General features: G+C 41.1%; 1 protein-coding gene across 7 annotated transcripts in view; it reads right to left on the minus strand.

Moving 5' to 3' along the window:
* The window catches only part of plxna4 (plexin A4), a 240,020-nt gene that overhangs the window by 191,376 nt on the left and 22,821 nt on the right, over positions 1-25,823 (minus strand). For all 7 annotated transcript variants that reach the window (XR_006094002.1, XM_042403692.1, XM_042403693.1 and 4 more), the window contains 2 exons: positions 19,749-21,097; positions 4,653-4,835 (listed from right to left, as the gene is read on the minus strand). Coding sequence is in view for 6 of the 7 variants with exons in the window: in XM_042403692.1 (XP_042259626.1) it covers positions 4,653-4,835; positions 19,749-20,993 (1,428 nt within the window). In the remaining variant the exon portion in view is untranslated. The remainder of the gene's footprint in view (positions 1-4,652; positions 4,836-19,748; positions 21,098-25,823) is intronic.

Genomic DNA, 25,823 nt, shown 5'->3' on the forward strand with positions numbered 1-25,823 from the left:
TTTCTAAATTTTCCACCTATTACCCTCTGATTTCAGTCTTGCCTCCTCTTCACTCATATTTTCGATCCCTTCCTCCTTTTTTCTTCCATCTCTTCTCTCCTTTATGTGTATTTGCTGCTTCTTCTTCCCTTGGTGGTGGCAGTGGTTAAGAGGTGACTAAACTGTCACAACCTGACACCCTGCTCTTTGCCTTTGGCCAAATACTGACACATGCTCTGTAGAAAAGATGTTTTTTCCTTTCCCTTTTTCCCCTCGGCACCAAGAAACATGCACGTGTCTGCTTTTTCAGACGCTACCATTGGCAGTGCTTTGTATAAACTGGTAATATCTAGGACACAGAAACATTTATTCTGAGCTCCTTCGACCTCACTTCCTTTGCATGCCTTGCCTTGCTCATTCTTGTGCCTCTGTCTGTGTCAAGTTCAAGGTTAGCTGCTCATTGTATTGAGCGCCAATGCTCCCCCATCGGGACGGACAGAGGGGAGATGCATTAGCACCTCTGCAGGTGGCCCTCAATCTCATCTCTTCCCTCTTTTTTCTCTACACGTCTTCCCTCCACACCTCCCTCTCGTCCCCTAGTCCACCTCTCCATCCTTGGCCCCATGGAGGTACCTGACCAGCCTTTGTCCGTCAGTGTGTACGTGGGCTGGGGTGTTGGTGTGAATGTTCATTGATGCATGCATTTGAGCTCATCTCCGTACATGCAATCATGTGCAGTGCCTGAGTATCATGCGTATGTGTCCGCAGAGATGTGTACCTCATGCTAATGTGTAGCATGACCAGATGACCATAAACTAAACCAAAGCCTGCAGGGGGTTAAGGCTTTCCCCTTGACCTGCTGCAGTGCACTGACCTGTAGTAAATGGGTTTAAACCTTACCCAGCCACAGCCTTTTATCTCCATCACATCTCCATCTCCTTCTTAAGCCACAGACCAACGCACACACAAACTGGCCAACAGACAGGCTGACAGAAGCCATATGGTCCATTCACTTCCAATGGTAGGAGGTAGCCATCAAAGAGCTCTCACAGTAACTCCACTCAGCCATGGACGGCCAGACGAAGGGAGGGAGAGAGATGAAGGGAAAGGAAGAGGGAAATTATAAGGAGAGGGCAAACAGAGGTGGAGAAAGGGAGGGGAAGCAAAGAAATAAGAGGAGAAAGAGGTGGGAAGTGTGGTGAAGGGCAGAGAGGAAGAGACATCCTATCAATTCAAAAGAGCTAGAGTGTGGTGGAAATAAAAAGAGTGAAAAAGAGGCACTGAGGTGTACAGATCATATAAGCCCCGTGTGATGGGAAGGTTTTAAGTCCTGTGAGAGACAGAGCTACAGCAGGCATGGCTGTAGCTGTGGGCATGTACAGCATTGTACTGATTTGATGGCACTCACACGTTTTATGCTGACAGGAGGGTGTTATGAAATTCAGCTTAGACTGTGTCAACACAGACTTTATATGACACAGCCACTCAGCAACATCTGAGGCAAAGGTTGACGTTCTACATATGTGTTTGAGTTAAGGTAATAAATTAGGTTGTGGCAAAGTTCAATGCAGGAAGAGCTCGTGTTCTCTCATGTCCTTTCCTATTGATGACTCTCTGCTGTCTCTTCCTGTGACAACCTTACTTTCCAGTTCTCCTGTCACTTCTGCTTTCTCACACCCACATAGTTATCATTCTGCTCATATTTCAGGCTCTGACTACACAATCCACTACATCCCCCCATCACCACTATGATCTCTAGATGTTTCCAGGAGAGTCACTCCACCAACACCAGCGTCGGAACTCAAAGGAAACCTGTCCCATCTCATATATCATCTCGTTTTATGAAGATGAGTCTAATCACCCAAGTCTTTCGCTGTTGCTTTCATAATAAATACTGTTTAAATACATTTCCAATTGATCTCTCATTAGTTAAGGTTGAAGTTAAGGTAGGATTTGGGGTCAAGTATGTACTTATAAGGATAGGTTTAGGGGCTAGAGAATGAATTATGTTAATGACGGCCCTCACCAGTACTTGAAGTACAACCACGTGTGAGTCTGTATTCAGGTCCAAAAGCTTCATGTTGTACTAGCAAAATTTTATACTAACCCCCATTACATAAAACAATTTCACAAGCAAATTGAATTTAATTCACTGAGCTTCCTGCCCAGCTCAAATTCATGATGTCATAAACGTGACCCTGTAAACACTAACATTTAGCTTACCCAAACACCAATGCATTAAAGTCCATCCACTTTCTTTTACCGTAATGCTTATATTTATTCAGGGTGACGTGTTAGTCACAGGTCCATAAATAACACTCAGAAAGAGGAAGAGTGAAAGAGAGAGAGTGTGAGTGAAGATCTGAGAGAAAGGAGGGGGAGGAGGTTGAGGGATGGAACAAGTAAGGTGGAGGAGTGTATATAAATCAACATCCATTAGCTGAGGGGTTATAAAGTCACTGATGAAGGAGGTGGACTGAAGCTCAGTCCTTTTATTGTCTTGTTGTTGTCTTTTATTGCCTGTGATGTCATCTAATGGTATACAGTTAACGACGGGGGAGGAGTAGTATGTACATGGGAGGGGAGGATGGGGCTGTAATGGGGCAGTGTGTGCATGTGTGTACGCCTGTGATGACAGGATATTGATCACCTTTTGTCAAAGATGGTGTGTGTCTGTGGGGTTTCTTTGCCTGAATATACAGTACCATACAGGCACAATCTGATCTCCATTCATGTTGAGTTTGAATATGAACAATGCCAAAATCCTGCAGACACGTTTCTCTCAAGTGGCAATATGTGATTTTGAGAGGGCTGTCTGGAGAGAGGCCAAGGGAAAGGAGGAGCAAAGCATGAAGATAACCAGGAACAAAATTTGTTTCTAACATCCTGAAGCAAAAGCAATATTCATAACACCCTGAAAACAGCTTGTAATGCTTTAAGCACTCACAGCCACTAAATTCTCCCTTCCTAACTCTCACTCATCGTCACAGATGAGCAGTAGGTATTAAATATCATTACATATTTCCTCTGTTTGAAACATCTGCCTACGCTGCCTACCGCTGCCTAAACTGCTCTGCTCCTGTGCGCAACAAAAACAACAACAAACACAGGCAGGGGCCAGTAATCAACCATAACAAACAATGTAAAAATGAACACTCCTGTTTGCCTGTGTATTGGTACGGATAGACCTGTCGACATCAGTTGCTTGTTCTGGCCACAGTCATATTTTTGTTTAACTTCCCAACTCTGTCTTTCATTCCTCTCCCTTCATCTGTCTGCATAAAACTCCTTTAAACTCTCTCATTCCCTTTAAGAAATGCATTTCAGGAATATATTTCATCCCTGTCAAAAATCTCTCTCCCCCAACTTCCTCTGCTTCCTCCAGTCACTCCGTCCTCCACTCTTTCCTCCTCTCTGTGTAATGCTGTTTTCCCCAGACCTGTGAGGCTCACTGCCCTAGCTGCCCCAGAATTAGTCTCAGTCATGGCCCTACAATGTGTGTGTGTGCGTGTGTCTGTGTGTGAGAGAGTGAGAGAGACGGGGTAAAAGCACAGGAAATACCACCCTTCTATCACACCTAGCAGCAGTGCATCATCCCATTAGCCCAGAAAAAGGCTGGCACACGGGTGAGGGCACAGGAGCACGAGGGGTGTTTAAAGGTGGAAGCCACAACACGCCAAAACCCGGCTTATCCTGTGCTGTTTAACTCTGAGGGGACAAATCTTGTTTAGCCAAGGGCTTGGCTGTCACACAGACTGTGACATGTTTTTCAAGGGAGAGACAGTTATGGTCAAAGATGTTCGCAAATACTACGGCTACTACAACGCTCATAGCTGCAAAAAGAGCTCCACAGGTTTTTAGGAGCTTCAAAGACAGCAGCAACCATTTTTTGTTTTCCAAAATGACTAACGAAGTGATAATTATCTAGTTTCCCTCCTACTACATTATTAAACTAGCAGACAAAATTGGCAAAATTATAAAAAACAAACAGATGTGACTCAAATAGGCTCTTGTGCTAACGCAGTGTAATGCAGTGACACAAATTACTTAATAAATGCTGTAATTCATCCTATTCTGATCCCTCAATTTGCCTCAAGAAACAGATAAGAAACTTTGTCTAATCGATTCTGCAACATGCTGATCTGTGCTGTCTAGCAAGTTCTGCAACATGCTGATGTGTGCTACAATCTGCCCCCAGGGCTCTGGAATTTATACAAGTCCAAAGAGAAGGAAAAGTACAGCGGATACTCCTGATACTAGGTATATACGAGTGTATGTATGATATATGGTGCAGTGGATGAGGAGGATGTTGAGAGATACCAGATAGGCTTGGCTCTAGGAATAAAACCCCCTCAGGGGCTCTCCTGATCCCCCTTCCTCAAAATACATGCACACTCAAATTCTCTACACAGTAACACACACGTCCTTTCTCTCTCCCTCTCTTTCATGCACACACACATACCTCCTCCTCCTGCAAATACAGCCGACTCAGCTGATTTGCCTGAAAGTCAATCTGCCTTACTACTACTATCCTTCCTCCAATCCAGCAGTCCCCAATTCCCAGCCCTTGCTCCACATCCTAACAGAGAGAAACCATATCTCTGCCTCGGTCAATTTCAGCCATCGCTCCTGTCCTCCATGCTCTATGCCCCAAGCCCTGCGTTTCTCCTTACCTTCTTCACTCGTCCACTCTTTGTGCCCACGAAGACCAGTGAGTGGTTCTTGTAGACGTAGGCGATGACGGAGGTCATTTTGTCAACGGCGTCGGAGAAAAGAGGCTTGCCACGCACCATCTCAGACACACCCAATGGCGCGTTCATGTCGAGGCCGCAGAAGTCGTCGTCAATGGTCAAGAGCTGCAGTGGAGAAGAAGAGGGATAAGTAAAACAAAAATATGATTCCGTTTCCGTCACAAATACTACACCCACACATTTTTGCAACTCTAGATTTACTGTGAGATGACAGGAACAGCACTGGCCAACACTTGAGGAGTTTTTGTGTCAATTTTTGAATAGAGCTGTACGCCACAGAGGTCCTCAGAGAGGAAGATTTAGGGTAAGATAGACAGAGAGTCTGTTAGAAGTATTAAGCATGTTTTTTTTCCCAGATCAAAATTAATAAGACCAAAAATCAATAATTGTCTCTGAGTGTGAGTATATTTCTGTGAGACAGATATGGATAGGGGCTGGGTCAAGAAAAGAGAAACATTTTGTATGTGAGTGAGAAAAGATGGTGTGAGCATTTGTATGCATGTGTGCATCTGCTGATCCGCATGTAAGAAGAAGCAAACGTGGAAACGAGTAAGAGAGAGATGAAGATGGAAGAAGACTGCAGTCAGGCTCTAGCACTGTAATAGTGCCAGAGGCTGCTCTGTCAGGCACAATTCCCCACCGTCCACCCAACGCAACAGCAACTGCAGAAATGCCAGTGCGGCAAGATATTCAATGTGAAATGATTCAAAGTGAACCGAGTGCAGAAAAAAAAAAAAGCACTGCACCGTTACACGGCTCTAAAGCAAATCACTACAATGCATCTAAATATATATAAAAAAAAACAGAATGGGGAGAAATACAGCTACGGATGAAGGTTCATCTGTTATGCTTTCTGTGTGGACATGCTACTGTGATTTTGTGATTATACAGATGGGTGTGTTTCATGTTTTGTACGTCTCTACATTTTGTGTTTGTACGCATGTGTTTTATCTTGCCAAGGGAGGATATTCATACCAGTCATGGTGGGCAGGATGACTTATGGGTTTTGATAAGAGAATAATGGTGCTGGGGATTGGTCATTATTCTGTGTGTATGGATGGATTTGAAACACTTGGCTAAGGACTGAAGAAGGCGTTGCTTGATTAATAGCTTAGCGACGTGGCGGGTTACTGTTGGGAGAAAAGTCTTGGCAGTTGACGCTACCTTGACATTCTTTCAAAAATGCACAGAAACTGTCAGTAGTTAGATGAGATAGTGGGAATGAGTTATGAAACCTACACATTACTGTAATGACCTGATAAAAAGCCTTAATGTCAATGTTTAAATGAAGCCCTTGTAATACATTATGAACAGTATTGGCCTAATATGATGACGGGGCACAAACAGGCTGATAATATTTCATTATAAACCAAGTTGGTTGAAATTAATATTATTGTTTAACACCAAATGAAGGGTGTCGGATAAGGCAAAATTTCATATTTGTCCAAAACATGGCAAAATTAAACTTTTATGTGATGGCAAATTTCCTGGGCCTCACTCAGGAGAATCCTAACATCCAACCAATAACACTGTGTTTCAGAGGGAGGCGATGAACATGCACGGACAAAATCTTGTCTTTCATTTGGCTTAAAATCTATCGAACCATTTCAAATCTACAGTTGCTTAGTGGTGTGAGCTGTCAGAGGTGGGATACTCTGGGGGGGGGGGGCAGAGGGTCTTTTAGTTCATGTCTTATTTTCCGTTTTTCTTCCTAGAAGTGCACCCCCTGGGCTCTCGATCAATCCTGCACGCACCGAGTGTCTCCTCACAACCTTTCAGTAAAGGCCATCATCATCAGAAGCCTCAGACTGAGCCACAGAGGAAATGTGGGGTCTGCTTTCATTAGACAAATGGAACATGGCTTGTCTGGGCCACAATGAGCTTTAGGCTATAACATGGGGTTATATGAAGTGGTATGAATGATCAATAGAGATGACCTGAATTTGGGTCAAGATCATGTCATATGGTTAGAGGATTGAGATGAGGACAAGAAGCAAGAACAAAGACAAATGGAGGAAGGAGAGATGATAGATAACAGAGCAAGACCGAGATGCCAAAGAGAGTAAACAAAGATGAACATTGGCGCACAACAAAAACATATTTAAGTGGACAATTTTTCCTCCAATTCTCTGCTCTCTCCTTGCCTTTTCCCCACTGACCTTTTCAGAATGAGATGCTGTCAAGAATGCACTGTCTGTCCTACAAGTTGCGTGTTGGCTGGCTACTAGACTAATGGTGTTCTGATGAGAACCAGGGTCACTCCGTAAACTAACCGTGAAATATCACTCTGGTTTGCAATGTTATTCTTCCTGCTAACTTGCCCTTCATCCTCTGAGAAAATGATTAATAATCAAGTAAATTCCCCTTCCTTTCTGGTGCAATGACAACACTAATCTCCACCAGTATCCACTTACTGTATGCTTTCTGCAGTCACCAGTAAAGCTGCTTTTCTATGCCTTTGTTAATATTACTTCTTTTTGTGACAGTAAGAAACACCTTCTCTATGTTGCTATCAATTATAAAGGAGCCTCATTGTCCCAGGGTTCAAAGGTTAACAGGGTCTATCAGAAGCAAAATGGAGGACTTTGTGGTATTTGGGGCCTCAGTGATTGAATGCTTCCTTAAAAGATAGTAAAAGGTGCTACCATTTTTCTCAAGAGCATTTTCATAATTAATCATCACTTCAGATTATCTGTGTGTGTTTCTGTCAACATGTTTGCGTCTGCATGAGTAAGAGTTGATGCATGTGCAAGAGAAGGATGTTTTCATATGTGTGAAAATGTGTGTGTTTTCATCTCTCGTCACTGACACATGCTGTATTATTTCTACTGGTTGCCAATCACACCCGCCATCTCTGTCCCGCATTCTGCAATCTAATGAAATATATTCTCTGTCTGTCAGCCCTTTCAGGAAGCAGACACATTTTCATTATACCACCACCAAAACATGACATTTGTAGCTGTGATGCCACAGACGCCTCTAGTCAGAATACCGAATAATATCAATGTAGCCCTTGACATTGTCTGCCAATAAGACACTGATGTGACTGCTTGTGTCACTTTTTATGCCCCTTTTCTTTCAACCTATCTCATTACTGCACTTTCAAACACATACCGTATGGTTACCATTTCTCACAGCTGCTTTCGCTCTCAACTGTTTCTGTCTTAACTTCCAATAGCCAATGCTTTTCCAGTTGTTCAAACACAGGCAAACACTGGATTCATTTAGACATTGTGGTTTTACACATAGATTTGATCTTAACTTGTGTATAAACACAAATTAAGAAGCGTTGCACAATTTCCAAAATATGCGCAGCTAAGAACAAAGTCCTGGCCACTGCACCGATAGATTTGTTTTACACATCACTGAGAACTGCTACCCATTTTGGCAGTTTACTAACAGTGATGACAGATTACCTTCAACATGCATCCAAATTAAAGTCAATTCTGATTCAAGATTTTAATGTAGGTACAAACAAATCAGTGGCTGCACATATTTTGTAGGATTATGGAATTTTTTTACTCATTCATTTTTTTATGAGCACATAAAAAAGGGAAAAAATAAGACCAACAATAAAACAAGGCTAAATGCCTCCAAACTTCTCACTTCCTGGGTGCTGCAAGTACATGAAGAAGACAAACTATTAGTTGTACTGATACTCTTAAGTTGTACACATGTGAATGTGTGTACAAAATCAGAAGAACTGCTTGATAAATATAATAATGACTCAAACCACTCAAAGGAGTTGAAACTGCAAACTCAAACTCTATTCCAGCCCAGGTCTGGCAACTATTTCGGCCAGCGTCCCGCAGCGCAACAACAAAAGAAAAAGATGGAGGGTTCCTCCCTAAAGACAGAGGGACAGGAGAGCAGAGTCTCTGTATTTGGACAGAGGCCAGGCACTGAGGCAGAATCAGGTCACTCTCAGCCGTATCCATCTCTCTGCTTCTGTCTGCCTGCCAGCACCAGCACAAAGAGAGCTCTCTTCTGGACTGTGCAGAGGGATCAGCAGATACAGAGTGGAGAGAAAGAGAGGGGGCAGTGGGCGCACGCGAAAGAGGGAGAGTTGCTCAATGCGATTAGTGGGGACTGAAAGAGATCCGCTCTCCAACGCTCTCTGATGTATGGCCTAATCTGGGCTTGCACTGTTGTGAGGGCCCGTTCCATTGGCTGCGAGTTCACAAAGTTAATGACACACATTAAACCACAGATATTTCGCTTCATGTTGCCGCTCAACCATAAAAGCTCCAAAGAGTCCACTTTCTTGCACTTCTAGCTATTTTTAATGAGTTATTATAAAGCATGTGGCAGTTACAATGACTTTCTTCATCCCTTTTTAATACGCTGATTCTGCACTTTGTTTTGTCTAATAAAAAGTACTCATGTAGCATTAGATGTATATGATTAGCTTGTTTTAGTGTAGCACTGAACATCCCCATCAAAAGAAAAACTTAACACTAGAGAAGTAAAATGAAAAAGTATCCTGGTTGCCTGCTCTTTGTATAATTAGCCATTTAGGTATCCCGTATTTTCCTCCAACCCTACTGTGCTAAACGACTGACCTGCCAGGATGATTGGCGGCACTAGAGAATTATGTCATGACTAAGTGGGTTTGTAGTGTTTATTGCAAGATATAATGTCAACATTCAATTTCACTATAATAAAACATTGGCTCTATGACTCCTGCAGCAACAGTGAGTCACTTTGGAGTAAAGCAGCTGCTAAAACGGCTTTCATTACTTTAGCTATACATCAAGATATGCGAGGGAATGTTTACTTCAAAATGATTGTATGTCAGCACTAATCCTTTAAAGGTATAATTTGCTCTATACTGATTTGTTTATTCCTACGTGTAGAATATTTACCTCAAGTTATTACTCTTATTGTACTAGTATATGGCAGGAGAAAAATAAGTTTGAATGAAGACAATTTTACTTCGCTTTCTGTATTAAATGTTTGTGTCTCCCCAGATACAATTTGCTACAAAATGTTTACCAAAGACAAAGCAGGGCCTTCAACAACAATAGAAAATGGACTGTTATTCTAAATCAATAGTAATAATATACAAGTCCAGATGATGTTCAGTCCAATTGCACTTAGCTAGAGGTTTGCACAATGAACTGGAACTGTTACAGCAGTCCTGAAATAATCAGGATTGTGCCGAACAATATGTCTACTACATTTCTATGCTCCAATAGATCAGCTACCTTTCAAACCACAGCATCATCTGGTGTATAAAGAATATGTTCTATGTTTGTTTGGCTAGATCAAAGTAGCTTTAAGTAAAATATTAGCAAAAGAGTTTTGTATGGTTAGATTAGCAACAATGACATTGATACTAACACTGGGGAAGCATGCATACAGTTGTGTTTATGAGTTTAGATACCGTGGTAGTATTTGTGAAATATTGGCCATTTTTTGGAAGATATGACTGATCATGCTGAAAACTTATATTTAGGGATAGTGGTCAGGTGAGGTCATTTATTTTCACATAACTGTGTGTGCCCTTTTTAAATTATTATGATACCTGACATCACCCAAATGGCCCTGATCAAAAGTTTACATACCTTTGAATGTTTGATTTGATAATATACACAGAAGTTGACACATGCAGGTTTAAATGACTATGAAGAGTAAGTTTCCACACCTGTGACTTGTTTGATTGTAATTAGTGTCTGTGTATAAATAGTCAATGCGTTTCTTAGCTCTTGAGAGACCCATGCACATTTCGTCTAGGGCTGCTCTGACTTTACTGGATACTGAGCCATGGGGAAAGCAAAAGAACTGTCAAAGGACCTGCAAGAAGAGGGAGTTGAACTTCTATAAATTTGAAAATGCCAATCAGTAGTGTTCAAGCTCTGATAAAGAAGTGGAAAATTAAGGGTTCTGTTGATACCGAGCCATAGTCAGGTAGACCAACAAAGATTTCAGCCACAAGTGCCAGGAAAATTGTTCAGGTTGCAAAGAAAAACCCACATGCAACTTCAGCTGAAAGTTACATGTGGTTGTTTCAAGATGCACAATAAGGGGGTACTTGAACAAAAATGGGCTGCGTGGTCAAGTTGCCAGAAAAAAGCCATTACTGTCCCAATGCCATAAAACACCCCGCTTACAATATGCCAAACAGCACAGCCTCAAAACATCTGGAACAAAGTTATTTGGAGTGATGGCCACAGCTATAGACACTATGAATGGTACACATCTTACAAATTCTGCCTGGGTATGTAAACTTATGAGCACAACTGTATCTACTAAATACAAATATTGACAAAAACTAGAGATCATATACTGTTGTAACAGTTATTTGCAGCAAATATGGTGGTCAAAACTTTGTTGTTATGATCTTCTCAATACACCAAGTTTTCTAGTAACCTCATATGTTGGAACTACAGTTGTGCCAACAGTTATGTAAACTGTTCATGACTTCACTATGACAGTGACAGTGTTTGTGTGTAAGTGTGTGTGGTGCGTGTATCAGCTGGACCACTACTGTGCCAAGACGTAGTCTGTCTGACTACTGATCCACGGTGCCCTCCATCACACATAGCAACGCATGACAGAACAAACCATCACACACACCATGGATTAGACTCGCACACTCAGTGAGATGTGCAATGCACAATTCACCCTTCACTAAAAATACTATGCCAACCTTGTTTGAACTCTCCTGTAAGTTTCACCTTTCGTTTTGTTTCCTTATCCCATCACAAGCGTCTGACTGTTATTTCCTGTCTCAATAGAGGATTTTCTGGTTTATCTCCTCACAAAAACTGCCATCTTTAACTCTCCAACCTTATAACAATTTAGCCATATGAGGGCTCTTCTGCTTTTAGATGCCCATCTCAGGCAGAAACAGAAAGAGAGAGACAGAGATAGGAAATGCAAAGCCCTGTTTGTCAGATATTCTCATAAACACATAATTACTGCTGATTGCAAATGAGCAAAAATATTTCTGGGAGCGCAAGAAACAGTATAACATTTCTAGGATGAAATGTATAGCGAGAAATTAATTCAAGGGCAACTAGTTTTCGGTAGGTCAGTGTGGGATTGAGATGAATGGTTGGCAAGAGAACTCAACATATAGACTTAAAAACGTAGCATCTAGCAAGGACAAGCATAATAACATGTCTTATGAAAAAAAAGGAAACAATGTTCATTCCATGATAAACAAGAATATTATTCCTGTGAAAGAAAACTGGTTAAACTGAAAAAAATCAAATGTGCAGTTCACGGTCTTGGTAAGAGCAGTAGCCATTGTGATTCTGTTTCTGATTGCTGGGGTTCAGTGCTCTTTGCTGCTTTGTCAAAGCATCTGCAGGGTATTCCAAGAGAGCATTTTTTTGCAGCATGACTGAATTGTGCTCAAAATTCAGTTTGAATGCACGAGTGTCGACGTGGAGTACAAGAGCTGTCACCATGTAGATTTAACTTCCCCTTTGTATGGCGCCTTGGGGACTGTTTCGAAAACCAGTCACAATGATTAGGACTGAAGAAAGTGGTGCACGAATATACGGGCACGCACACACACACAGCTGCTTCAATGCCTGACAGTGATGCCATCTCAGGGAAGATATGCCATCAATCTTAACAGATCAGTGCAGTTATAGAATGCAAAATGGGGAATGATGGTGAGTTATAGCGTGTGGGCATTCATATAAAACAAAGCTGGCAAATCTGTGTATATTAGAGTGTGTATGGAGCCATACAGACACTTCCCAGGGTGTGCCTGAAACAAAGTTGATATATCTGCATGTTCTGTTGGCAGGTTTCAATGTCAGGAGGCAGGCTTTAATAAGCCTGTGATATTTTGTAAATTCATGTTTGCCGATGCTCGCACCTGCCAACCCTTAGCTGAGCAGCTACAACAGATAATAAATATTGGTTAGAGAAAACAATCAAATCAGGAGAAACAGCATGACGATTGTGGAATGAAACAGACATCACTAAAGTGGAGCCAGGAGAGAAAGAAGGTAGAAGATCATCAGAGCCAAGACGCAAGTTTAAGAGATGCAAAGATAGAAAAAAATAGGAAACTCACAAATCAGACTAGGAGCTGAAAAATTAATTCAATATCACAAAGAGAAAGGAGTTTTAGATAAGCTATTCAACCCCTAATTGCCACTACAGTGTGTACAGGAAGAAAATCTATTTCTTTCTGGAATGATTACTTCCATTTACTTTCCATCTTATTTTTCACCCAAAATTGCTTTTATTAAATTGATAAAACATTAATTGACAAAAAAGGACTGTATGCATTACAAACTACAGATTGTTGACAGTAAACCTACAGTACTGTAGTACTGAACTACCCAACAATACATTAAGTAGTTAAAATGAGCTCTATTACAACTACAACATTAAAATGCTGCTCAGACATTAATGCAACTGTAACAATTATCATATTACATACAGTAACAGTCAAAAGTTTGGACACAATGCATATGTAATAATATGACACCAACAGGGGCCATTTTCTGCATAAGAAATACTTTCCACACATTAAGTACATTTCACTGATAATATTCATGTACTTTTACTTTAGTCAGATTCTGAATACAAGATTTTTACTTGTAACTTGTATTACATTGTGTTTTTACAAAAGTAAAATATTTGAATATTCTTAAACCACTGGGTTTTTCAACAAAAACTATAACTATGATTAACTTCATACATATATGATTGGAAATGCACTTGATGTAGCTAGATGTACCCACCCTAGTAACTAGACAAAAGATAAAAATAACAAGGGAGAGAAATTAAGGCTCCCAACTCAGTGTTTCTGTGTTTTCAGGCGAAGGCCAGCCAGCAGAGTTTGGTAAAGGAAGCAGGAGACACTTGTTTAATCACAGAATAATGATATTGTGATGGATTCTGACCTTTACCAAGTGGTATCATGTATGGAGATTTAATTAGTGAGCCAGCCAGCAAGCAGCATAGCGGATATGTGGATGGAGTGGGGTGAAGTGGGGAGGGAAGGGGGGACAGTTTGTATGCTCTTAATGAATCCACTAGCCTTTCGCTTCCTGAGGATGTGGCCTAGACTGACTCATCAGCAGCAGCAGCAGCAGCCAGCCACTGATTAAGCTCCACAATCAGGAGGAGGAGGGATGGAGATGGCCAGCACAGGAGACAACACCATTCAAAGGTTGGTCAAACACAGAACAAAATAGAAGAGAGAGTCGATAACATGAAAAATGAGCATGGGGAGGGAGGGGTGGGGGGCAGAATGTCATATTGGAAGAGTTCCTTTTAAAAGAAGCTGAAACAAGGAAGGGATGAGCACATGTGTTGGGAGGACCACAAGAGAGATCAAGAAAAAGACTCAAAGAAACAGCAGCGGCCGGGTAGAATAATCTAATTAATTGGAGTGAATTCAGAATGTGAAGTCGATAGCACATGACAAATGTGGAAGAATAGCCCGTGGCATGTTAGTTAATGACATGTAATTAATGATCATTAGCAGAAGGGATGAGGGGATGGCCGTGGCCTGTCAGGGACTTACAGGCGACCTTGTAATTTTCTCATCCATGTTTTGGGGGGAGGTTAAAGACATTACTTCACCCTGTGCTTATAGAAAGCATTGTAAGAGGAAACAGAGGAGGGAGAAGGACAGACACAAGGAGATGCAGCATGCGAGAGAATGAGAGAAGACGGGATGGTGGCGACTATTTTTATAAGAACATGAAGAGAAGGACAGGCAAAGGGAGAAAAGAACGGCAGGCAGTGAGCAATGAATCAAGGATGAGAAGAGAAGAGAAGAGTGAGGGAATTTATTGCGATCCCGCTGTTTTGTTGTTCTGTTTTTTTTCTGCTGACACAGTGAACATGCAGGGAGCAGGCAGCGTTTTTTTTTTTTTTATAGGTCACATGCCACTTCACAATGATCTATGGATGCAGGCCCTTTGCAGACTTATACTGTTGAGCACGCATTATGTGGCTCAGCCAAGCGTGGCCATCTGGGGGAGAAAGGAAGCACCCCCCCCTCTCACTCTCTTTCTCCCTATCTATGCTCTCTACTGCTCTCTCACCCATCATGCCGCTCTCTGTACATTCCTTTTCCTTCTCAACTTTTCCCTCTTTCCATCTCTTCCACTCTGACTGAAAGCCTCTTAAAGATGGTTTAAAGCAACAAAGGTCTGACAGGAGTGAGTGTTTGTTTGTCCTACTCAGGCCTGCATCCTGTATATGTGTTGTGTCCCTGCGCATATTTAGACCTACTATGATGACTACTATTCTACTATTCCTCAATCCAAAACACTGGCAACTCAAAATACATTTTTTTTTCCCCCATTCTCTGATAAACCCCACTGATGGCTAGAAAATGAATCATCACAGAGGATGAATGACTTAACTGTTAATCTAATAGAGGATTACTTTGTATAAAACATTATCCAATCATTGAAATCCTCAATAACTCTTAGAGGTGAGACAGGAACACCTGGAGATTAGTCAAGATAGAGATTAGTCAAAACAAGAGCTGTGTCCCAATTCCACACTTCATACTCATTTCAACTAGGTTTTATGTCTGTGACATGTTGTGAAAGAGTACACGCAAAGATGCGTGCTAAATGTGCGAGATTTTTTGATTCATGGTGTTGATGGACTCGGACGTTCCACAATGCAATGCACATGGGCAATTAAAGGTGTTAATTATATCTGGAAAAAAATATTCAAATTGAATGTTGGTGAGACAGCCCCAGGAGTATCTAAGGAAATGAAAAACAATGACATTTTAAATCTTTGGAAATTAATTTTGCTTTATTGTTTAAGATACCAAATTTGAAAGTGGCAGTAGTGTTTAGTAGATGTCCATTTGCACAGGTCTTGTACAGTACTTTAAGTCATTGTATACAAAGTACACTGTACACTAAGCAACCATACATTAATATTTCCATTTACAATGAGCAGTGAGAAAAGCATGTAGTCATATGTGTTAATGTTTTACGTGTTAAATATTTATGATTGCATTCATTGTGATGCAATGGTGTTATACCAATGAATGGTTCCCATAGTAGTGAGAGGGTATTGTGGTTATGGCTGTCATGCATTTGTTAGAGCAGAGAAAGTGTGCGTACAACATGTGGTTAAGATCTATACACACTGAGTCTGAATGTGTTTCATCCATATCAAAAACCAGTGTGTGTGTGTTCATGTTGGTTCATCCAGCCAGGCTACTTTAATGAGCCTGGGGGCTGTTCATCCTCTCCCTAATTGGAGGAAAAACACATCTTGTTCGAAATACAACAGAGTTTGAAAGACAGAAAAAAAAAACTGTGTAAGAGAAAGCGAGAAAAAGGGAGCATAGTGTAAGAGACAGGACGAAATTGAGCGAGGAAGAGTGCATAGATGAAGGGGCATACCCTTAATACAAGGCTCCTTTTCATCTGAGTTCCTTCTAGCACTAACAGCCAACAGACTGACATGCAGGCCACCATTTAAAAAATTTAATGGCCTGATATTTTGTCCATGTCAGTTTTTACTCCACAGATTAAGGGGGATTTTTGGTCACACTGGCTTTGGAATGCTTTGTGGACTATATAGAGATTTCTACCAAAAAAATGATTCTTTAAAAAAGGAACAGATCATTTTAACCAGATTTTATGTTCAGATGCATCCAAAGGTTGCTGTGTTTTCTACCCCAAGTCAACACTGACCACCACAATTTACAGCAGACGAGGTCCTCTTGCAATGCTGCAAGCTAAGAAAATGCTTTAGTTAGTGGGGGAAAAACAGGTGAGCTGCTGATATGTGCCAGGGACCCTTTATAAACAGTCAAATTACACTTTGCATTGCAAATATTTAACAGGTTACACAAATAGTGTACTGTGTGTGAAAGAGACCTGCATACACAGATCATACATTATAATATTATACAGCAACTTTTCACCTCAGTTTTCAGTCTGAATCTAATCTTTGATGCAAAATAAAAAAATGAGAGTAAGACTGTATAATAGAGGTGTAATAGCTGCAAAAGAGTGAATAAGACCTTGAGCTGTTATTTATGTGGATGTATGATTCTTCAATTAGTGTGCTGCATGAGTGCAGGAACCCCAAAAGTAACCTTGTTTGGCATGTTCAAGACTGAATATGTGAGTGTATGTATGAATATATTGTGTGTGTCTATGTTGGCTCTCTACACCCCAGGAAATCAGACTAGACAAGATGTGAACAATGAGTGTAAACTACATTTCTAATGATATCAGAGACACAGCGCTCCCACTCATGCACCATTTAAAGCAGCAAAGGAATTAATCGGAGACTAACAATCAACTATTCATAAAAATCAACTACGGGATATTAGAAAGGAAACAATTCATCACTGATACATGAGATGAGAGTTATGTTACCCCGCAACTCTTCATCCTAACATACAACACGATCTCATGGTGAAAACACTCACAGGAAATATGGTCTATATTTACATCTATTAATTTAGTAATGCTCCGGCAATAGGCCTTCAACTTCTGATTTATGTGTGTGTTTTGTGCTCATGTATTTAAATATGACTCCATGTTTATGGCTGAAGCATCAACTCCACTCTAAGGACCCTAATTTAAATTGTGCAAGCGCAGGTGATTTAATCAAGGTACACACAGTGGACGGCTGTGCGTAATGACACTGCACTCTAGTGAGGTACTACTCAAATCAGGAGGCTGTAGATTTATCAAAATATTAGTCCTGCTGCCTTCAGATGGCTGCGAGGATTTAATGAACTGAAGGAGAAGCTTTTCATACAGTATAAAGCAGCTGTGTATAACAGATAATAGAAGAAGCACTGATGTTACTTTAAAGATCAATGCAACACTGCTTTGACCACGTTGAACTTTTTTTTAATGCCGATTTAAGCACATCTACTAGTTAGAGAGTGTTTAATTAAAATAGTTTTCATTTGAAGCATTATTCTATTATTGATGTGCATTTGCAACAAGTATTTAGTTTGCCGTTATTGACAAAATCACCAGACAGTGGAGTGACAATGCGCCAGAAACAGATGTGGCTCTGAGACATCAATTCTAAGACCAATTTTCCACAAAATACTCAACAACTCACTTTGCACTGCCTCATTTGAATGAGGCTCACCCATTTTGTGCCTCTGCTCCCACCTGTGCACTATGCACGGCCACACAGTCAAAGCAGATTTCAAGGTCAGGAAAATACTGTCGGAGTGCTGCTTGTGCTGATTGTTGTGGGGTCTATTCCCCCAGAAATAGCTTACAATTCTGATCTGCATTTTAAAAACCCACTTACTAAAGTTTCATAAAACAATTTATTTGCTGCTCTTATTCTAAACTTCTCCCTATCTTTAAACTCCACCATCTCCATCTCTGTAGTACCTATACTTACAAGTGTGGCAGCACGTGTGTGTGTGTCAGAACTCATCTATCTCCTGCAGAGTCCACCGTCACTTGTTCAGCAGAGTCTAATTTATGCGGTGGCGATACTGTGGCGCATGCTGAAATGGCATCATTCCTCAGCGCTAACCCCTGTGTGCTCCCTCACACTTCCTCTCCCTGCTGACAGCTCCACCCCAGGCATGATTTATCAGGCCCTCAAGCAGCAGACAAAGGCGCCCCAGCACGTGTGCTGTGCCAGAGACGGATTAATAGATAAACACTGTGATTCCAGAACCAAACACAAGAGAGGGTCAACTTCATAATGCCTTGAGATACTGCATGGCTAAGGTCAGACCAATATGGACTGCATGGGCAGTGAGAGGATCAAATGTGTGTTTCTGAAATATGACCAAGCAATCAAATTCTCAAGTATTTGTAGCTGTATAAATTCTCATGTGTAGCTCTTGTAGATAAGAATGATTGGCCTGACTGAGGATTAGTCCTCACAGTGAATATATTTCTAGGTAAAATATCTGTATTTTTGTTCAACAGTGCTTTTATTCAGTCCTCTTTGCATATGCTATGAAAGTTGAATGCAAATATTGTAATTCAATTTGGACAAAAACATCTGCCAAATGAATGTAATGTAATGTATTCTGTTTAGTAAGTGTAGTAAAACATCTATTTTTGTCTTCATCTTATAAAGCACAGATATAATATACATACAGTAATCTACATTACTATCTAAACCAGTTATGAAAATTAGACAAAAAATACAAATACAAAACCAATCTAGTTTCAATAATACACTGATACAGTTTGGACATTTTAACCCATTATCGCCTCTTGGAACTCAAAAAGAGCTGGTTCATTGGTTGGTTCAGTCATGCTTACTTTGTAGAGGAACATACAGCATAACTAACAAATGCAATCTGATCAAGGTAATTTTGTATTTCTTGAGGTTGGCAGCTTTTATTAAACGACATAATATGAGATCAAGAAAAAAAATTGTATGAGACATTGTTGGCTGATTTTCAAAGTGGTCTAAACATGTAACACCCAATTTAACCTTGTTTTTTTATGTGCACAAAGTGAGAAATCAAATGAACTGAATCACTGAATTTGTAATGCTGTTATGGAGAATGGAATTATGGTAATTTGGCTGAGCATTCAGCTGCATTGTTTAAAGGGTGAGCGGATTAAAAGAGGCAGTGGATGCTTAACATCTCATCGTAATGGGATGGAACATGAACCCACCCAAGAACACAGTGTTCATGAAGACCTCCCGTAGTGCATCCAAGCTCATTATAGTAATATGAGCCTTCACAACTCATTCTTCTTCAGAGATACTCACCTGTAATGTCCCTAAATTAGAAGTTATTAAAAACAAGAAATCATCAGTGATTAATTTCTCTTAATTTTGTCTCAGTAAATACCCTTTCCCTAAATTAGTCTGTTTGATAAATTCAACTTTAAACAAAACTACTCGACACCTGCTGTTTTGGTAGATTAGGAGTGCAGTACCAGATGGTATATGTGTATTTTTGTACGCACAGTATGTGTGTAGTAAAAAAGAACAACCAATGTACTATATACTTTCCCAGTGCCGTCATTAAATTAGTGTTTGGGTACATGTGAGTGAAGGTCACAAAATGTGCGTTGTGTGCATTCTCGTAGTACTCACCGCACTGCTGCAGGGAATATCTTTGACTTTGAGCCATGCCAGGTCCAGTGTGCCCTCTCCTTTGTAGCAGGACTGCAGCCTCTCCTTAATTTTCTCGTTGATCTTCCGCAGAGAAAAGACACACAGTGCAGAGTCCTGGGATGCCTGTCGTGGACGTCTCTTCTGGCCTTTCGAGAATACAGCGAATAGGACGTCATCATCTGGCGCCACATCTAGTGAGCGTGCCAGGATAGCACCAGCTTTGGACAGGTAAGCAGCCTCAAGTAATCGGTACTCAACGTTGCCACTAATGCATCCAATGGGCACCTCTACATAGGAGTTGAAGGCAGTGTCTGCCTTACAGAGGCGGACTATCTTGGAGGTGTACACCTGTTCTCGACCTGCAGAAGAGGACCCGGTGGTTGGCCCACCCCCCATTTCAGGCTGCAAAGTCAGGAAGTAGACAAAGTTTCCACTGGCAAAGCCATAAATGTAATATATGTCAAAATCTGGGATAACAGTGAAGGTGTCTGAAGGGATCTTAATCATTGAGGCCACAAACTCATCATGGAAGACATAGGCAAACATGCCATCCTCCTCTGAGTTTCTGGCCAACTTGCGACTGGAGATGGTAGGGAAGTACTCTGGCTTGCCGTCTACTGCTGTGGCTACAAACAGCATGTCCGGAGAGGCATTGCCATATGAAACAATGACACCAAACACAGAGCCACTCTCATTGACACCAGAGAGGTAGTGCTCCTTCTTGTGAAAGGGCTCTCCAAGTTTGAAGAGGTCATCTAGGCGAAGGAGTTTGCAGATACCCTGGTAGAGACTGCCACATGCCAGTAGCCGATTCTCCCGATAGTCCATCAGAAGCATCTTGTTGACATTGTTGGTGAGTGTCAGTGGCTCACTGCAGGGCTGGACGATCCGTGGTGGGTAGCACTTGCGGTTGTCTTCATCCGGGCCGGTCTCATGGGACACCTGGACCTCCAAACCCGGGGACAGTTTGTAGATGCGATTGACGGCTCCTAAATAAACATTACCATTGCGATAGTCCACCGCCAGATGGTTGAATGTCCATTCAGGGTTCTCAGCATGAAATGATGCATACTCCTCCTCCTGAAGAGACGCTGTGATCACTTGGGAGCCAGAACTGTGAGCCTGTGGGGCTTGCACCACTGTTTGTGATGTCACAGGAAGCGCCAAAGTGGACAGGAAGCAGCATACAAAAAAGCAGGTCCATGTCCTGGTGAGGGACGTCATGGCTGTGCGGAGTCTGGGAGTGGTGAGGAGCGGGAAGGAGGCACAGTCCAATACTGTTGGCCAATCAGGATCAAGCCTCTCTTGAGATGGAGGACATTATGCACCTGAAAAGAGAGGAGACAAAACCCAGTGAAAATCAGCAATATGAAGACAAAAATTACCAACAAATTAGTGTATATTTAACATGACTGTGACATGGTATTGATAGATACCATGTCACAGTCAATCTAGAAAAAAGACTCAATTAAATGTTCTATTTTCTCATTTTATCTGGCACAGATTAGAGCAGATGACTTTTCCAAAGAACAATGAGGAAAACAGGTGAAGAGGCTTTACACTTGAGATGCCAGAACAATCTATAATTAGAGATATAATGGGCTAGACAAAAAAAAAAGCAAAGAGACCGAGGTACAGTATGGAGGTTTAAAAGGCAATGTGTTGACAGAGCTTTAGCCGGTAGGATCAGTACATGGATTGAGGAAGGGGACAGAAGAGAAAGAGTAATGCATTGTCTCAGAGGAGGCGATTAGCATGGCTCTGCACCATCTCGCTGTGTGGACCCCTGCCCCTCTCTGCCCCTCCTTGCCTTTCTGCTCCAGCCGCTATGCACCTAATTGATTCTCCCCTTGGAGTGGCAATTTGCATGCTTTGCCGATTTCTCTCTTTTCTCCCAATAGGGCAGCTCACCTGCTGACACTGCTAGCAGAGAGAAAAGGACCTCCTTTTTCTCTTTAACATACCTACACACACACACACACACACGGGTTTATGGGAAGAAGAGGAACAATTAGGGAGGAAATGCAAGTGGTTGCAGAAATAAGCTTCCCTATAGTCCTTAGGTCATTTGCAGACCCTCAGCATTACATATGCAGCCACACACAGCACATGTACAACTACGGTATTCTAAGGAAAATTCAGCATGTAGTGGGTAGAACTGTCCTGTATGTAGACCTGTATCTACATACTGTCAAAGCACCCAGCACACAGACACACAACAGCACAGATTATCAAGAGGAAATGACAGCATTTCCTGTAAACATGGTAGTCCCCTGTGTGTGTCGCCTGCTCATTAGGCCTCTCCAGTGACAAGCTGGGTTTTATGAGAAGTGGTGTTCACCTGGGTAGTATCCAGGTATTAGTTTTACACAGACACAAGAATAAAAGTCCTGTAACACTAATACAAATCGAATCTTGAATTCGAGCTCTACGATATTATTCTGGTGTAATCAACCTTCATCATACGGAAAGGAAAAGTATAATTTTAATGTAAAAATAAGCAGATATATTTTTATCTTTCTTACATTTACCAAATTTAGCCAACTTTCTGTTGTATTTCAACAGAACAGTTGAAAAAAAAGGTTTGCAACTGTGATCAAAGTATTAACTTGATCCAAAACAAGTGTGTATAGTGCTAACAACATGATCTAGCAATATGTAAAAATAGCACACATAATATCCACATCTTTTCTTTTCAAATTCAATTTATAACAACCTGCATGCTGTTGTGTGAGAGGTACAGGGTGAAGACAGGAAAAACTCTAAAGTGTCATTCATCATAAAGCTATGTGAGAGCTTGTCTGTCACACTTAATGCAAATCTCCATCAATAAAAGAGACAGTTTTATTGAGCGATGTCATGGTTGTGTTTTAGCTAGGCTGTCATAGCAAAGAATGAAAATAAAATAAGAAAAAATCCAATATTTCTTCAGAGGATTTTTTTACTGTGATCATTGTGAACGCTTGGACCCATAAATGGTGGTGCTACCTGACATTATTCAGCCACAGATCTAACGGGTTCATATCCAAGCAATCACCAGTTTTGGTGGTGCCAGACGTAACCTCACTGCAATCTCACTAATCTCCCCTACATCTCCTGACAGACGGAGAGAGAGAAAGGACAGAGCATACAGCCTCTCAATACATGATAAGAGAACTGGAGAGGATGATGAGGGATAAAAACTGATAGAGACAGAAAAGGTGATGTGCATTTAGATGTGTTTGTGCACAAATGGGTGTGAGTCAAGGAGCAATCATTACCATAGCTATGATCATAAACGTGGAAGCAGAGTAAAATGGGAGGGTGGAGGGACAGACAGACATAGCTAAATACCAGCTTTGGACAAAACAGTAGAAACACTCACAATATCATAAAATATCCCTCCAGTGAATACTAAGTCAGGGATAACGAGATGTTAGAGTCAGTTACCAAACCTTGAAACAACACAGTCTCAAAAGTAGTGCGTAGTAGTAGTAGTAGTGTTAAGTTGAATTAACACATTTGCAAGCCTGAACAGAAAAATAACACTATCACAGTCACCAAATCAGTATTTATTGCTGGGAAATTGCCGGGAAACACTGAAAGGTGTTTGCGTTATTGTGTCCACCCCCTATAGGGAGAGCGAGAGTAAAAGAGAGATGCAGAGTGAGGTTTAAAGCAAGTGGTTTAAAGAAAGTAGTGAGTGGAAGCTGCTGCTGCTTGAGGAATAATGACAGGGAAGTGAGCCCATAATGTCCCTTTAAAAATGAAAGGGGAGCTGCATATTAATCTCACACAGGGAACAGCACTGGTGCTCCCACCTCTCATTTACCTTGCGGGTGGGGACGGCCATAACAAAGTGGTCCTCTAAAATTCCCAGACAACTTTATTCAGCAGTTATTATTAATAGAAAAAAAAGACAGGGAGGAAGGAGGGAAGACAAAAAGGGAGTGAAAAAGCGACACGGTGAGAGACAGAGAGAGAAGCTGTTATACCACCTTCACATCCACCAATCCTCATGAGTATGAACACTAACACACTCAAACACAGATGACATCCAAAACAAAACAAAAAAAACTAGAAATGAAAAGCTCTGACTAATCTCCCTTCAGAAATAAATGGGAGTTTTGCAAACTTGAAGCACTGAAACAGTGAAAGGGGAAAAAAATTACATCCTCATCAGCGGTACCCTGCTATGTGTCTGCCACATGAATCTGTTGGTGAAATGTAATTATCCTCCCTGATCGGGGGGCGAGCTCGCTTAGTTGCTGTTTGCCTTTGCTTGCTGATCATCAAGCGCCATTAATTAAAGCTTGCTTTGGTTCTGAGGATTTATACAGCAGACACATAGTTTATGTCTATCCAGTTGTGTGCCATTAGTACATGTCTTTCCCTCACCTGCTTCTACATACACATATTAAAATTAGGTGTGATGCAGGTGGTAGAAAGAATATAAAGTGATGATGTTTGAGAACAAGTGCAAATTACTGCATGACAGTAAAATAACTTCTAATTACATTGACTAAATGGTTTTATCTGCTTTATAAAAAAAAAAAAAGATTATTTATGCTTGCTTTGACTGACTGAGTTTAGATAATTAGTTGATTAACTTCTGAGGTAAAACATCTGGGCACAGACACAGCAGCAGAGTTGTGAAAATGTGTTAAATCCACACGCTGGCCAACGAATGTAGCAGATATCATCCAAAAGGTAGAGGGGGCTTTAAGTTCTGTGACCTCAGTGTGTAACTGGCTGCTCTGGGCTAGCTGCCAGATTTACTCAAATATCAAACACACACACAATCACACAGTCGTAGCTCCATAGACATCAAAGAGTACTAATGAATTCATGATTAGCACCACACTCTTTCCGTGACACACACTTCCAAAATCGCTGGAACTGTGGGTATAAACAACACTGTGTGTGTGTGTGTGCATCAAATTCATCTGTGAGCCTCAAAACTGAGTATGAGCTCAGTTTTTAGAAAATAATTGGGGTGTTTTTCATTTCCGATCATTATTCCGATTATTTTCTGTGCCGTTAAAGACTGTCAGCAGCCAGCCAGGACGAATCACATGACAGCTGTAAAACCACTGCCTAAAAGGAAGACATAAATTGCATTTACACTTATAAATGTGTGACTTCATCAATTAAGGGCATTGTCCTGTTTTCAAGGGAGACAGTGAGATGTGGTTTACAAGAGAAGAGAAGAGAAGAGAAGAGAAGAGAAGAGAAGAGAAGAGAAGAGAAGAGAAGAGAAGAGAAGAGAAGAGAAGAGAAGAGAAGAGAAGCTGCATCAGGTGAAGTGGCATCATCATGGCTACACACCAGAATTTGTTGGCAGATGGATAAAATGTGTTTCCTCACCCAAAACCAGATGACAGCTTGTCTGTTTTTTGTCTCATGCATAAATTTATTCTGGCTATCAGAAATATCGCTAAAACTTCAGACAAGACGCAAACAACCGCTTTAAGTTCAAAGATCAACTGCTTCAAATTGCCCAGTTTCAGACAATGTATTTTGATGCTGAAAAGCTAATTTCAGGGACAACAGTATTAGGCAAAGCTATTATGGATATGTCAGGAGCCGTCTTGCTTTGGCGATGATTGTGTAATGGAGAGCCAAGGCCAGACATGACAATTGGAGGCGACACAACAAAAAGCAAGCCTCGAAAAAAATAATCTCCTACTATTCATAGTGTGAAGGAGGGGAGGCATTTATGTTGAAAAGATGTCTTGGAAATGAAGAAAGTGTCAAAGTCTTTGGTAAACAGCTTAAGTTCTCACAGTGTAAAAATATTCAAAAATAACTATCACATTCATAAAAACACTATGAGTCAAATGGGATTGGGAGATTATGAGTAAGAAGTAGGGTAATTACACATAATCCTTTTTATTCATAAAAAAAACAGATTTTTGCACACTTATCTAGTATAATCTGTCACAGGGTGAATGGTGGTGAATGAATGACAATCACAAGTGCAGGCAAACATAGACAACAATTAAGAAAGCTACATGAAAAGTAAATAGACCTGACTGCAGCACAGAAGCACAATGATAAAGATTTATAAGAGAT

The sequence above is a fragment of the Thunnus maccoyii genome, chromosome 23 (genome assembly GCF_910596095.1).
Source record: "Thunnus maccoyii chromosome 23, fThuMac1.1, whole genome shotgun sequence".
NCBI lineage: Eukaryota > Metazoa > Chordata > Actinopteri > Scombriformes > Scombridae > Thunnus > Thunnus maccoyii.